Source organism: Gracilinanus agilis, chromosome 1 (genome assembly GCF_016433145.1).
Source record: "Gracilinanus agilis isolate LMUSP501 chromosome 1, AgileGrace, whole genome shotgun sequence".
NCBI lineage: Eukaryota > Metazoa > Chordata > Mammalia > Didelphimorphia > Didelphidae > Gracilinanus > Gracilinanus agilis.
Genome location: NC_058130.1, coordinates 571,949,177 through 571,965,631, shown reverse-complemented (window position 1 = coordinate 571,965,631; position 16,455 = coordinate 571,949,177). Strand labels below are relative to the sequence as shown.

Genomic DNA, 16,455 nt, shown 5'->3' with positions numbered 1-16,455 from the left:
GGGCCCGCAGCTGCATCGGGGCCCGCGCGGCCTGGCCCGGGAGGCGGAGGCATGGCCGGGCCCGGGCCGGGGGGCTCCCCGCCGCCGCAGCCGCCGCCGACGCCGGGGAGGAGGAGGAGGAGGAGTAGCTCCCATCATCGTTTTTTAAATAATTTTTTGTTGCTATCTTTTGTTTCTTATATCAGTTAGCCCCAGTATCCTTTCCCTTCTCCCTCCCAGAGAGTCATCCTGTGTAACAAATAGTATTTTTTAACATTTAACTTTCTTTTATTTGTTTTTGTTCTTTAATCTCCAACTAATTTATTTCTTCTCTTTCTTTTTTTAAACCTTGTCCTAAAAAAATGATACTAAATATCAATTCCAAGGCAAAAGAGTAGTAAGGGATAGGCAGTTGGGGGTTAAGTGACTTGCCCAGGGTCACACAGCTAGGAAATGTCTGAAGCCAGATTTGAACCTAGGCTCTTCCATCTCTAGGCCTAGCTCTCAATCCACTGAGCCACTCAGCTCTGATACTACTTTATTTTGTTTTTTTTTTTTAATGCCTTTTAATCCAGATACTGAAAGTATTATCTTTATCATATACTATTCTCTGAAGTCTCTAGAACAGCAGCATAGTTTAAAAAAAAAAAGATAAACATCTATCAAGGTAATTCTGCCAAAGAATGCAAGCATAAGCCTTTGTTTCATGAAAGCCTAAAAAAAAGGAAACATGCCTTCTTACCTTCCTTTTAGATGTCAAGTCTTAATGTCATTAACTTATCATACCATCAAAACTTTTGGCACTAATATTCTGCATCATTTGTTTTCTCTTTCAGTACTTTCTCAGTGCTGATGTGGCTAGGGTCTTTGTCAATCTGCCTGTCTAAGAAGGACAGTACAACTTCATTGATTTTGCAGGTCTTGCTGCTGCCACCATACTTGGTGCTGCCATTCTTGGTTCTTTTTTTTTTAAACAAAATTTTATTGATTTCTTCTTTTTTTGGGTCATCAAAATTTTATCCAGGGTCTCTTCCCCCCTAGAGTTATCTCATATAATAAATAGTATTTTTAAAGACAAAAATCATCAAAATTGATCAATACATTGAAAAAGTCTGAAAAAAATGTGCAGTTTTACACACATGTAATTCTTCCCTATTTAAGGGATAGCATAGGAACATCTTATCTCTTCTTTGCAGACATGCTTCTTCACTGTCGTTCTGCAATATTCATTTTTGATTTTCATGTGGTTTCCATTTATAATACAGGTATTTTATTTTCTTGGCTGTGCCTATTTTATACTGTATCAGTTCAAGTAATTCTTTCCTTGCTTGTTGGTGTTTATCATGTCTTACAGAACAGTGATATTCCATTATATTCATGTACCACAGTTTATTTGCCATTCATCAGTCAATAGACATCTATTTTCTTTGCAATTCTTTGCTATCACAAAAAGTCCTGAAATATCTATATTCATATCTTTCTTTTTCTTTATCTGTCTAGATACCTTTCTTTATATTGATATACATGAGGACTTCCTTCTTTTCAATGGCTCCTTGATGTATAAGTAGTTGAATCCTTAGGTTACAAAGGGTATAGATATTTTACTCATTTTATTTCCATAATTCCAAATTACTTTACAAATGGTTGTACTCATTCACAGCTCTATCAGAAATGCCCTAGTATGCCTTTGATTCATTTGGAATAGAAAACAAAGAAGGATAGTATTGCTTGGTAATTAAAGAAATGCCTTTTTTTCAGTAAGGATCTTGAACCTTTTTCAAATACTATATATTTTTTTCTACTTGGGAAAGCTTCTAATTCATTATATGGAGGAATATAAAATTTTATCAAGTTTACACAGTTTGAAATTTAATTATTCTTTGATTGTTATGGTATTTGGTACCATATGGGTATTTAATATTATTGTAAACTCTGGAAGACTGCATCTCCCAGGGTGGCTCCCTGCTACAACTTCTCCTGACACCTCCCACTTCCTTTGTGGGAGTTGTTGGGGAAAGTATAAAAGAGAAAGTTTGTACCCTGGAGGCTCTGCTCTCTGTTCTCTGGAGCCTGGAGGCTGGCTGACTATCTACCCTGATCTCTCTTTTTTGGCGCCTTTTCCCCTTTCTATCTACCTCTTAGTTTTTCAGACCTTCCCCTTTCTAATTAAAATAAAACCTACCTATTCTAAACCCTAAAGTTGCTCTCTGATCTTTTATTTGAGCCCTGAAGGGCTCTGGTCAATTTCCTCCTGCCTTGGCTGGGAATGCTACCTTCCTTTCCCTTCCTCTACCTTCCTCTTTTCTTTCTCCCATTCTTCCAATCTTCTTACCTTCATCCCTTCTCCCCCTTACAATGATCTACAAACATATTTTGTATGCTCTTTGTTACCTATGTAGTTACTAGACATGTAGCAAATTCAGCAAATACTTATTTCTATGTGAGCTATGTTAATACTTATTGATTAATATATACAAGATATATATATATATATAAGATTCAAATATACTAACATAAGAGTGGTAAGAAATTAATAGGAAGTTTATGATTTATTAAGTTTTGATGGTCCTAATAATAAGCTAATTATATTGAGAATTGACATCTTAAATGGTTATGATCTGTTTTCTTCTTTAGGATTTCATCCTCAAATTTAGAGACATCTCTTTTTATAACTTATTAAGTTTTGATAGCATTAGTAATAATCTAATTTTGTTGACACTTAGTATCCTAAGTTAAGATCTGTGTTTTATTCTTTAGGGTTTCATGAACAAATTTAGAGACATTTCCATCTCAAATGTTCATGCAGGCTATTTGTGCCCAAAGTGTGGTATAGCTTTCTGAGTTCTTAATGAACTCAGACATAGATGAACACACTGTACATTGACATATGACATAGTGATGTTGTTTTGCTTCTTTTCTAGTACAAAATACAACAGCATTGTCTCATTATCTTTTGGTATTTTTTACATCTTCAGGTCAGATTTTTGTAGCCCTTTCACAGAGGAATAGCTTTTAATACTTTTTATTTTATTGATCAATGAAAAATGGCTCTGTGTTATTTCCATGCAATTGGATGTACTTGTCATTTTTGTGTATTTGTTCTGTTGTCAGAAACTAAAACTAATTACAGTTATGGATTTACTTGGAAAAATCATCTTCTACCACAAAAACAGTATCAGTTCTGAACAGCCAGATACAGTGATGTTTGTGCACCATAGAATGGCCTTTGTCAGCATCTCACTTTTTACTGTTAGACTGTTGCAGACACTTCTTCCTTTAGAAAAGGTAAGAAAGAAACCTTTTTTTACTTGTAGCTTGTTGAATAATGTTAAGATTTTAAATGACAAATGCCTTTTTGACAATTTGTTCAGGAAAAAATAAGAGTTTACATTAACATATAGTAGTTAACAGACGTTTGCAGACTTCTAATGTTAAATCTTATTTTAACAAATATTTGCCTAATTCCAAGTAAAATTACATATAGCATGATTATCATTTTATATCTGTAGTGGAAAGAGTTTTGCCTCTGTAGTCAGAGGACCTGGGTTCCTGCCTCTGATACTTAGCAAAGTTGACTTTAGGAAAGTTATCTAACCTGCCTTGACCTTGGAATTCTAAAATGGGAAGGTTGAACTAGAAGGCCTCTGATTTAATTTCCAGCCCTAAGACTGTGATACATGAAATAACTGAATTATAATACTCATAATATTGATTTAATTACTGAGTTGTGGAAGTTCCAGAGAGTCACACAGTATAAAAGAGAAATCCTAAAGGCTGTTGAATACTAGGCAATGTTCTTTTTAATAGCCTGAGTTTGTATCTTTAGTCATATCCCTGGGAATCCATATGAATAAATTAGAAAATGTTTTCCTAGAAAACATCTATGCTAGATGAAGTGGGTAGCATCAAAGGATATTTCATGCATGATATAGAAAATCTATGTCCTTATTGCCTATATCCAAGATAATAGAGTTTTTAAGAGAAATAATTTCACTGTTGCTTAAATTGTAACCTTTACATTTGTATTATATTAGGTTATGCTGCCCTCTGTCTGTTGTTAGCTCACTAAATTGTGTTCTGAACAGAGAGTGGAAAACAACCTTAAGGGACATAGCATTGTTTCCTCTTAAAAAAAACCCCAAAACAAAAACAAACCAACAATAGGGTTTAGAATGCAGTCTGCTGTCATGGAATAGAAGAAAGCTAATATATATTTATACTCATATGTATGTATGTATGCATTAAAATTAATTCTTTTAAATTCCATTATAGGCAAACCAGTTTTTACCAGAAAGTTTGACGACTTCATTGTTCCTTATTTCTATGGAAATGCCTCTGTCCTTGGAATATCCAAATATTCATGAGGCTGTTATTGCCTATTTGGAGCAACTGAATTCTGAATACTATACTATTTATAAAGGAACTGCAGAGATAGTTTATTCACTTGATTGCAGCTGTAACTTCATGACTGATATTGAGAAGGAGGTAGCAAACTTTTATATCTAATGTAAATCCTGTTCACAAAGTCTTCACACAATTTAAGTTATAATTTTTAACCAGGAAGGACAAAAGGTTGCCAACTGGTGATATAATTTTTAAGTCACTGGTAGAATTAATGGGATAAAATGAAAAAGTATAATTCCAAATATTTTAAATAAATAGCAATAGTTAACTAAATGATATTTTACTGCTTATTGACAAATACTTATTTGTGTAACTGTTACAGACTTATATGGACTAGTTTTTCATGGGGTCTCTAATTAGGAATTTTGAAAAGTACCTTGTTCAAGAGTAGGATAATACTATTAACTGCATTGTCATAATATGATCCTGATATTCCCTTTAGAGGACATTTACTATATGTGATTGCTAAATGGTACTCTAATGACCTGAACGAGTTATTAATATGCCTCATATTTGCTAAGATAGTAGCATAAAGATAAGTCATTTATTCAGTCTCGAGGAAGATTGATCTCACTTAACTTTTAATCTGAAAACATACCAGAATGGGCCTAGAACATACTTAAGATCCCAGAGGATATATATATTTAAATTCTGGTTCTACTTGTACCTCATTTTATCAGACCCTTCCCAACTTAGAGTGTTTACCAGCTACTACTACTGATACTTTTTGAGAATAAATGATTCTCTTATGTGCCAATGGTTTTAACATGACTTAGGCTAAATGTTTCCACTTTAGATATTTTCATAGTCTCATAGATCCCTGAGGGCAGGGCTTATTATATTCTTTATACTCATAGCCCTATCATCTGCACCATGCCTGGCACATATTAGGCACTTAATAAATGCTTATTGATTTATTGAGAATTCTTTCATAGCATGATGTCTTATGTAAGATTCTTTAACATATCTTTATTTAGTGAGGGAATATGTCAGTTAATCACCAACAGGTATTTATTTATTGGATAATTACTAAGTTTCCAACATTGTTCTGTGGGGAATACACAATGAGTAGATGACATTTTCATTGTTTCTGAAGAATTTGTAACCTAGCCAGGAATGCAAGAATTAAAATGTGTGAAAGAACTAACCACAGAACCTAGCAACACTATTGCATTTCTAAACTTAGTTATTGCTATGCTTGAGTAGAGTACATAGCATTGTTGAGAAGATTTTTTTTTTAATTTTTCTGACACCAGTTCCGTAGAGCTGAAATGCTTGATGTACTTTATGCAAAAGTGGACTGAAAAATGACCTCAGGGTCTAAGAATGTTCTAATTATTAGAAGCTGCTTAGCTTTTGCTGAGCATTTTGTAATACATGAATCTGACATCTTCCTATTGCATTCTCTATCTTTTCCAGGAAGAGAAGAATCCCACTGAGTTAGTAGAGATGGCAAACCAAGCTTTATCTAGCCTTTCTTATCATCATCACTCTCCATTAATAAAGAAGATCATCCATCTGTGTTCAAACATGTAATAATTCCCTTCTTATGATGGTTACATTATATATAATAAGATTATTTGTTCAAGTCTGATATTTCTTATAGTCTGCAGATGGGTCAGGATGGCAATATCTTCTAATCTTAAGAATTTTGTCTCTAAGCTTTCTTAGGTCTTTTAAACTATGTTGTCATATTGATTGCTTTATAATATAAGGAAGAAAGCTTTTTTTAATGTTCAGAGTTATAGGCATAAGCCTATCTTAAAAATTAAGATTGAATTTCCACTGACTTTTTATTTAAACCATTATCTTTTATCTTGGTATCAATTCCAAGACAGAAGAGTGTTAAGGCAGTTGGGGTTATTCACTAACTTCCTCCACCAACTTGAATGTGTGCCTAAAAATACAGTTTCAAATACACTTAAATTCATTTTTTCCATTCAACAAATATTTATTAAACATTGTGATAAAAAATAAGATTATAAAGAATAAATTAAAAACAAAACAAAACAATCTGTGCTCTTAGAGGGCCTATTTTGGCTCCAGCTACAGCCTGGGATTTACAATGATCACTTAAAGGCAGTGGGCTGGTATGAATGCCTGAATTTGGCTAACTTGTATAGTAGGGTTCTTATTTGATTGGAATCCAGTGTACCTTCCTGACATTGCCCAGAATCCAGAAGACCTGACTGAAGGTGAGGCCCCTTCTGTTCCAGCAAAGACTGGAAATAATACTGTTGAATATAGAGAAGGCAGGCACAGTAGGGAATTCAAGTGAAAAGTAGAGATAAGCTCAGGCAAGGGACAAGACTTCCCCCAAGTCACCCAATTAGATATGAGAAAATGCTAGAGTTCCAGCAAAATCCTTATGATGTGTACAGAGATTTTGCCAACAAGAAATTTTTACCTGCAAGAAATTTTCAAGACAAAATTTTCTTTAAAACTAGCACCAGGCCATGCCTTCCAGGGAGTTTTCCTTAATGAATTCTGCAAATTCTTTATAATTTATCAGCCTAATCTGACTTATTTTTTTTTCCATAGTGCTCTTCTGCAATAGTAATAGATCATATTTACATATGTATTTGTTATTTTTGGACTAGAATTAGAATTTTCTTGGTGTAGGAAACCACCTTTGTTAATGCAGATTGGCACCTGTTCTATAACTTAGAGTTTTAGCTCCTTACTATTAAAAAAAAAGGTTAGTTTTACATCACTCAATTTCCCCTTACCTACTCTCTCCTGGAGATCTATTAATTGTAACAAAGAATAAAAAAGGAAAAAAAATGAGCAAAACTGACCAAAGCATCAGCTAAGTGCTACATTATATATGTAGTTCTGTACCCATAGTTGCCAACTTCTAAATTCATTAATTTTATAATGAGTCTTTATTAAGGATTCATGTTGAGACTCTTGAGTTTCCTTATATTCAAGGGTCAAAAATAATAACTTTTTGGGTTTGGATGCCCAGTTTTATTCAGTTCTTAAAATTTCCCATAAGTTGGGAAAGCAGAAAATTCATAGTCACTCTTATGGCTTCTATTTATTTATTTTTAAAAATCCTTCTCTTTCCTCTTAGAATCAATACTAAGTATTGGTTCCAAGGCATAAGAGCAGTAAGGGCAATTGGGGTCAAGTGACTTGCCTGAGGATCATTCAACCAGTAAGTGTGAGGTCAGATTTGAACCCAGGAACTCCTCTCTTTAAGTTGGGGTCTCAATCTACTGAGCCACCTAGCTGCCCCAGTGGCTTTTATTTTGCTTATTTTTTACATATACCAAACTGAGAATGAAAGGAAATTGAGTGTTTTCTGGATTTAGTGTAATCTGCACTTTACTTATCACAAATCTGAAATAAATTGTCATTGATTGAATATCAGGGTATAGAATCTTTAGTATAGTCATAACTTGTTTTAGTCACAAAGACCATAGAGTTAAAGACATAGAGAAATCAGAGAAGGTCCACAAAAGAACTATGTGACTAGAAGCATAATATATAGTGAAAGGCTAAAAAACCAAGATTATCTATCCTAGAAAATAAATGGCAGAAGGCACTAAACAAATGGTGATTGCTAGTTATTTTCCTTTTTCAGTGCAGATAGAGCAAGAATTAATTTACAATAGTAAGAGCTATTTTTATATATTTATACATATATTTGTGTATATATATATATATTTAGCTACATGGAGATCTAATAAGTTATGAATGAATTATTAAAGAAGTCAGTGGATTTTGTGTTCTGGAACTCTGTAAGAAAAAGTGATCACTGTTGCTGAGTCCCTATCAGGTACTCAGTAAATCTTCAAGGGCCAGTTGAATGGGTTGGGTAGGTAAAATGATAGAATTTTAGGCAATTGTTTGTCAGAAGGAGATGGGAAGTTCTATTTTTTTTTTTCTTCAGCCTTTTTTTGTTCCGTATCATACTTCTAAATTTGTTACATCACAATTTTAAACTGAGTTAGGATGGTAAACATAATCCCACTCAGCTAAATCTTCTGGAATGTCATGTGAAAGCTTTTTGAGTTATATCATCCATTATATCTATTCTTTCCACCAGTACTCCAGTGGGGAGAGTGGGATTGTGCCCATGGACCCTTCAAAGTATTCTTTCCCTGATGGCCTACATGTAGGCCACTCATCTAATAGAATCTAGTTTAATATTATTTATAATTTGTAAGATACACATCTGGTCAAGATTTCCCTCCCCTCTAAAAAACATTACATGTATATATCTCAAAAGGCATAGGCAGCCTATAACAAGAACTCACTGAATAGTATAATAGGCAATTATTTAAGTTTTCCTTCCAACTATTAATCTAGCAATCTTTCTGTCTGCCCCCCCCAATTATTTTTCCTTCAAACATCTTAATTATTTTTCTTTTTTACCTAATACTCTATGCCCTTTCTTGTAATATTGGCAGACATTGCTTAGCTCCAAAGGTGGCACTTAAAGACTTTAAGTCTTTAGACTTAAAGGGATTGTTTTGTAATAAACCATTCTCAGTGTGTATATACTACTAATTAATTCATCCCAACTCTTTTACTTCTAGATGGAAATCTGAACAGACTAGCCCATTACTACAGGAAGAAATTCAAAAGGTGTTTCTACGTCTTTTGTCATATCCTTTGCTGCCTGTAAAAGCTGAGAGTTATCGCTACTGTCTGGAAACTGTTAAGGTTGGAATGAAAACTTACTTTTTAAAAGAAAAAATGTTATTCACTGATATATAATTTACTTCATTTGAACTAAATGATTATTAAGTGTACCTAATGTGTGCAAGGCACTGTGCTAACTTCTTAGGATTCAAAAACAAAAACAGGTCCCATTCTCAGAGATTATATTCTACAGGGGCATACAACATGTGCACAGGTAAAGAAAAGATTTGAATAAGGTGAGACAATTGTGGGGATCAGGAAAGGCTTTGTTTAAGAGGAGGCCTAAAAAAATAATAATGATTCTATTAATTATAGCTGACATTTTTATACTTTAAAGTTTTTAAGTAGTTTCTATCTTTTAATTTCATTTGAGCCTCAGAAGAATCTTGAGAAGTAGCTATTTAAAATAGTTTTCTTTCCTTTTTACATATAAGGAAACTATGACTTAAAAACCTTAGGAGGCAATATTAAGTGGCAAAGGACCCAAGGCTTCCTCACGTTCAGAAGATGTGAGAGTATATTTTTGGCTCTTGAGAATACTGTTTCTATAGGTATGGGGATAAGAGAGGTAGTTCCAAGTTCAGAGAATAGCTAATTGATCATTTTGTCTGGAATGCAGACTATATGAAGGAAAGAAGTTGAAATTTTCATCTCAAATATTAGTTTGGAGTCAGATATTGGAGAATTTTAAATACCAAGCCAAGCAATTTGTATTTGAGAGAAAATTAGACATCCAGTGAAGGCTTCTGATCAGGGGAGTCATGTGGTCAAACTTCTACTTTTAGAAACATTTTTTATTAGATCTCTGCAGGTTGGATTGGAGAGGAGAGACATTGGAAACAGGATACCATTGTAGTAACCCAGGAGAGTAAATGATGAGAACCTGAATTAGGGTAGAAGCCATGAGAGCAGAGAGGTTTTAATTTGACTTCATTTTCTCTTGATTTTATGAAGTTGGTCTAATAAATTTCTTAAACTTGCTTGAATTTTAAGAACAAAGTTAACATGCAAGAATTTTATTGATGTAATTTTTTATTTAGAAGTTAAGCCACTTTATTAAATTTTTACTGTGTAAAATATTTGCTCCATCATATTCAGTGAGTAGAAATTACTTTTGCTTAGGAAAAGCTGATATCTACAAAACTGATTTACTGTTGATTTCATTTTCATGGTTTGGATCTCCTGACTTTAGTTTTACGGTTTTTTTTTAATAAAATAAGAATAAAATATTAGGATTGACTTTAATCTGTCATTTCTCTAAGACAATCTCATTTTACTTTATATTATTTCCCTTAATGTGCTCCACATTCTAGCAGGGCTGCATTACTGTCTCCTATTTCCATGCATTTTGTAGGCTACCCCAATTTCTGGAATTTCTTCCTTTCTCATCTCTGCCTTTCAGAATCCTTATTTTTTATTCAAGGCTTAGCTTAAGTGCCACCTCTTCTACGAAGCTTTTACTGGCCTATGTCCCCTACTTTCCCACCCACTGCTTCAGCTTACCTTTGTATTTACTTATCTCTATACATGCCATATCATGTAAGTTTCTTTAGGTCTGGGATTATAGTTTTTTTTTTTTCTTTTTTTCTATCCTCAACATAATTCCTTGTATACACAGTTTAGGCTCAATGAATGTCTATTGAATTAAATTAAATTAAACTTGTTTAGCCATCGTTGCCTTTGGACTTCAGGTGCCACTTATTGTGCATGGCTATAAAAATTATTACATGTAAATGTGTTTAATTTGTCATGTACTCTTAGCTGACTTTTCACTTTTAGTAGCTTTTTAATAAGTTATGGCTGCTGACCTTATTTTTTGCTTGATTCTTGAAGGCAAAATAAAAATCATAAGGTTAAGATTTGTAGAATAAAAATGTTAGTACTGGAATATAGTACTGGAATAAAAATGTTAGTACTGGAATAAAGCTTAAAAATTCCAGTTATTTTATATAGGAGAAAAATAAAGTCTGGAGAAGGTAAGTGATTTAGTAAGCACGTCCCTAGGGGAATATGCCAGGGATCTGTCCTTGACCCTGTGATGTTTAACATTTTTATTAGTCACTTGGATAAGGGCATGGATGACATGCTTATTAGATTTGCAGATGACAAAGATGGGAGAGATAGTTCACATGTTGGACAACAGCCAGAATTCAAAAAGATCTTGGCAAGCCAGAATTTTGGACTGAATCTAATAAAATGCAATTTAATAGGAATAAATTCTTCTGTTTAGAAATAGGCTTCAATAAGAAGATATAGCTAGATAGCAATTCATCTGAAAAAGATCTTGAGGTTTTAGTAGTACCTTTCAAACTCAATATGAGTCAGCACTGTAATATAGCAATTAAGAAAGCTAATTCATTTTTAGGCTTCATTCATGGATCATGATGTCTAGAACTATGAAAGTGACAGCCCATTATACTCTGTTTTAGTCAGATCATAATTATAGTATTGTGTTCAGTTCTGAGTGAAACATTTTAGTAAAGACATTAGCAAAATAGAATGACCCTAGAGGAGAGTAACTAAGATGATCAAAGACCTTGATGTTATGCCAAATGAAAGAAAGAGGGAATAGAACTCATGAGGGAGGGGCACCTCATAACTATGTTCAAATATATGGAAGGATTTCAAATGGAATAGAATTTAGATTTGCTTTCCTTAGAAGGAATAACTAGGAGCAATAGGTAGAAGATACAAAGAGGCTGATTTAGAATTAATATAAGGGAAAAGCTTCCTAAATAAAATTATCTGAAATTGGAATGTTTTACCTTGGGAGTTAATGGCTACTTCTTTGTTAGTGTTCAAGGCTGAATGAGCCCTTTTTGATTACAGAGGAATTTTTGCTCAGGTACAAGTCATGTTAGATGACCTCTAAGATCCTTGACAACATTGAAATCTTGTGATTTTATGACTTTACCCCCCACATAACATTTGAGGACTGAGCTACACAATTGGACTTGAACCTATGTTTTTGTGCTAATCATGCATTATTCCCTTTCATACACTTCAGAGTGTATAGTGACACTGGCCTTGATGTTTCCTTCACAAGACATTCTATCTCCTTTCCTTGAGAATGTACTTCTTTCGCACCTTCACCACTTAGAATTCCTAGCATCCTTCAAAATTCAGCTCAAATGCTACTTCCTCTGTCCATCTGCTAGTGTCTTCCTCTGCTGAAATTTCTTTATATTTGTTTTGTATATACATGTTATATCTCCAATAGGATGTAAACTCCTAGAGGGCAGACTTTAATTTTATCTTTGTGTCTCTAGTGCCTGATACAAAATAGCTCCTTAAAGTGATTTGAAATAATACCTTGTGTGTTAAAAAATATATAATACTATACTTAGATTGCTAATAATATTTAATGCCTTATACTCAAATTGATTTATGATATCCTTAATTTAAAAATTCCTTGCAGTAATACAGATAGAAATCCATCCATTATTGCCTACTCTTTCTAAATCTTGTCTTCAGTACTCCTATAAATTCCCCCACACAATGTGTTGGAGGCTCTCTTGGCTTTCTTTTGACATTTTCAGGGTAGTAGTGGAGCAATCTGGCTGTCCGCTCTTGCCAAGTGATCAGCTCTTGATCATGTGACCAGTCTGCCATCTCTTTGTATCGTATGGTGTAAAGGTTAAATTTAGTGATTGGACTTAAATTATGTGAAATAATGTGGTCACTGGAGTTATTATATCTCAGGTCAGGAGTTTATTTACAAAATAGAGTGGAAACAATAAAGCAGAGAAATGTGAAAGAGGTTAGAGAAAATACCTATACTAGTCCTCATCAAGGAGGATTGGTAGTGAGTAACTACGAGGCCTCTTCCAAGACGGAAGCTAGTCTCTTAGGAAAGGAGTCAGCCCTTTTCATTCACCCAACGAAGTAGTCCAGGAGTCAGAATCCAAGTTGATGCCACGATCCAAGCTGCAGTCCCCAGTGAAGCTCCCTTGTGAAGACTGTCTCCAGCAGACCCTCTCCACTAGACTCAACTTCACCAGCTTGACTGCTCAGGGATTTCATGGCTTTTATGGTAGTTTCCTGTTCCTGCCCCTCTTCACAGGGGCCAATCAGAGTTTCCAAATTGTCCAGCCCTCCCAGGGGCAGTATCTGTGGGACTGAGTTATCACCTCTAAAGGTGTTAATTCTCCTCCTAGGATTTATATGTTTCTGAGTTGTCATCCAGTTTGAATTCTCATGTTACTGAGTTAGCACGTGGGTTGCAGTCTTCCTTTTGGAGGTGCAAACTCCTATAGTAAGAGTTTCCCTTATTTTAGGGTTAAGTATGAGTATATTTAAATATAAGTATATTTCTGTCAAACTGCTTTCTAGTTTTCCCAGCAGTTTTTGTCAAATAGAAATTTCTTGTCCCAAAAGCTTGGATCTTTGGGTTTCTTAAATATTAGATTACTCTGGTCATTTGCTGCTATGTATTGTGTACCTAATCTATTACACTGATCCCCCACTCTACTTTCTTAGCCAGTACAGATTTTTTGGTGATAACCACTTTTTAAGACAATGAATTTTGCCTTATTTAATTTTACTTCTATCTAATTTCTTAAGTAAAATACTCAAAAGAATTCTAATTATAGTTCTTATTTTTTATGCTTATAAATTAATGTAATAGTATGAGCAGAGAAACAGTGACTTTGAAATAGTTTTCTGATGCCCGTTATCATTATACTGGATGTTCAAATTATTAGGCAAAAAATTTTATCTATATTCTTGGTAGGTTATCAAAAAAGTACTGGACTTTAAAAAATATAAATGGAGGAAAGTGGGGAATTCTCTTGAAGTTCAATGTTATTAATTTTATCTTTTCAATATTTTAACTATTCTTTTAAAGCATTGTTTAGGCATCAAAACCATGGCAACCTCAGGGTGTTCAGTTTGTGATGAAGTTAATTTTCTACTTCATCCAAAAGTTCTATATGAAATGTGCACATTTGGTCTTCAAGAATCCAAAGATGAGGTATGTATTAACACTAAATTGAAAAGAATTATTTTATCCTGTAGATACTGAATTGGAGGCAAAACCTTAAGTTTCTAATAATAGCTGAGTAGATTTATTTTAAGCTCAAAAGAAACCGACTTGAATAGGCTCGGTAGATGTTTTGTACAAGTGGTGGGAAATATTTGGAGAATGTGACACTTATAACATAAAAAACTTGTATGGTGAGAATTTAGGTCAATTGTTTTTTTTCCTCTTATAGTTTTCAACCAGAAGAGAAGAGAGATATAGTGTACTAGATTATTAAGGAAAACTGATTCCTTCATAAAGGGGAAAAAAATCTCCAGACTTTAAAGATCAAGAATTGAGTTGGTTAAGGGAACAAACTTAGTTAAGAATACTATGTGATAATAAGCCATATTGTTGAAATTTAAATCACTTTTTAGAAATATTATATAATTGAATTTTCTTTGTTGGTCCAATCTGAGTATACCTAGCTCACCTTGCCAGTATTCTATATCTTATTTCATTGAATTGATTCATCCTTGTTTTGAGCAGGTGAACTCTGTTGTCAAGACTATCCTAACGTATTTGCTTCAGGGACGATTGATTATGACAACAATGGCCTGGAACAAGTTTATTGAGTCTCTTTGCCCTGTTGTTCCAATTCTACAGGTACTTTGTGCTTTTCTGATTTTAAGATATTATTTTTCTTGGACTGAATATGATTGATTTTAAAGCATTCATATAGGAAAAATAGCAGAGTACATTAGAAATTTTCAAAAGACCAAAAGTCAACATGTTTAAGAGAAAGAAATGTGCCAGTAAATTTTGTTTCTGGCAGAAGCTTAAAGAACAATAGCTGATTTATATGCAATTCCTTAATTGTTAACTTTTAATTTTCATTACTGTCAAGTAATACTTATTCAGACTTTCTGGTAACATGTTATTTTATTGACAAATTGAGGCCTATCTACAACTCTTCCTATTGGGAGAAAATTTTTGGTAGTCTAAATTGTGTAAATGAGGCTACTTCTACTATTTCCTAAAAAAGCAAAACAGGCAAAGAAAGGATTTAATTGTTAAACATAAGATAAATTGCAATTGAGAATTTTCTACTCAATTTATACTTGTTTATTTCTGATAATTTATCATTAAATAGGTTCTTTTAATTTAATCATTCGGCAGATTTAAAATATCTGGCCAATACATGGTACTTTGTTTTTCAATATTATTTTTAGCATACTGCTGGTGCTTTGTCATTCACATAGTAAGATACCATTATAACCCTGATGCAAGTCCTTATCATCTCACACCTAGACTTTTGCAGAAGTCTTTTGGTGTGTCTACTTGCCACAAGTCTCTTCCCACCATTGCCTGTCCTTTTAAAACAACTGTAGGCAAGTAAAATGCTTGAGAACCTTCCTGCCAAGACAAATCCAGGACTATATGAACACAATTACAAAACACTTTTCAAATAAATAAAGTCATATCTAAGCAAGTGGAAAAATATTATGGGTTATCAAGAATAGGCCAAGCCAATATAATAAAAATGACAATTCTACCTAAATTAATTTACTTATTCAGTGCCATTTGTAATGAATAGGGGGTTGTAGCTAATACCAAGGAGGAGGAGGTAGCTATAGAGAGGATGGTGATAGGAGAAACTCTCTCAAGCTAGGCACCAAGCTCCTTTAAGGTGAATGTTCTACAGCCCCTGTCCTGATGAGGAAGTGACTTCCTTTTGGGTGTTTATAGAAGTAAGGAAGGGAAATGTGGCACTTCCTGTCTACAGTAATGGAGTTTATCTCTGCTGCAGCTCTTCAGAATCTTCAAGAGCTGTCCCTATTAGACTTTAGGTGAAGGTAAGCAAACAACTAGTTCTTGGATTAAAGCTAAGGGTTTATTGATAAGCAAGTTTAGATAAAGGGGATTGGAGAGAGGTTTAGGTAGAACTAAGAACTAACTAACAGCTACCTTCTTAAATCTAAGTTTAAGATGTTGAAAGACTTCCTAGAATGCTCTTCAGCTGACCCAAGGGACCAGCCCCGGGTCAGAAAATAAAGTGATCTTTGTTGATAAATAAACTAATGTCTTGGTAAAAGAATAGTTGGTGAATCAGGTGATATTTCTATTTGGCCTGCAGTGATGCTTTGATCCTACCTAGCCTAAGAAACTAATTCCCATGTTCCAGCTCCCAACTCCCTGGGTCCCAGAAATCCCAAGAGGTAGAAGGACAAATAAGAAGTGAAGTGAGAAATGCAGTAAGCAGGTTTTGCCAGCTCTTTATATACCCTGGCTTCCAACTGTTGGGTGGCACCAGCTGCCTGGCTCATGCCAAGTTCCACATTCTAACTGGGGCAAATTGCCAACTTGCCCCATGCAAATATGGCAGTATGATTTTCCATATTACACATTCTAATCACTACCAAAAAATTTATTTTATGGAACTAGAAAAAATAGAAGAA

The 16,455-nt window shown here is 34.0% G+C and overlaps 1 protein-coding gene across 1 annotated transcript in view; it reads left to right on the top strand.

The window, feature by feature from the left end:
• RTTN (rotatin) overlaps positions 1-16,455 on the top strand; it is a 233,494-nt gene that overhangs the window by 44,174 nt on the left and 172,865 nt on the right. The window contains exons 11-16 of the mRNA XM_044667121.1: positions 3,091-3,264; positions 4,252-4,464; positions 5,803-5,915; positions 8,931-9,057; positions 13,883-14,008; positions 14,543-14,662. Coding sequence (XP_044523056.1) covers positions 3,091-3,264; positions 4,252-4,464; positions 5,803-5,915; positions 8,931-9,057; positions 13,883-14,008; positions 14,543-14,662 — 873 coding nt within the window. The remainder of the gene's footprint in view (positions 1-3,090; positions 3,265-4,251; positions 4,465-5,802; positions 5,916-8,930; positions 9,058-13,882; positions 14,009-14,542; positions 14,663-16,455) is intronic.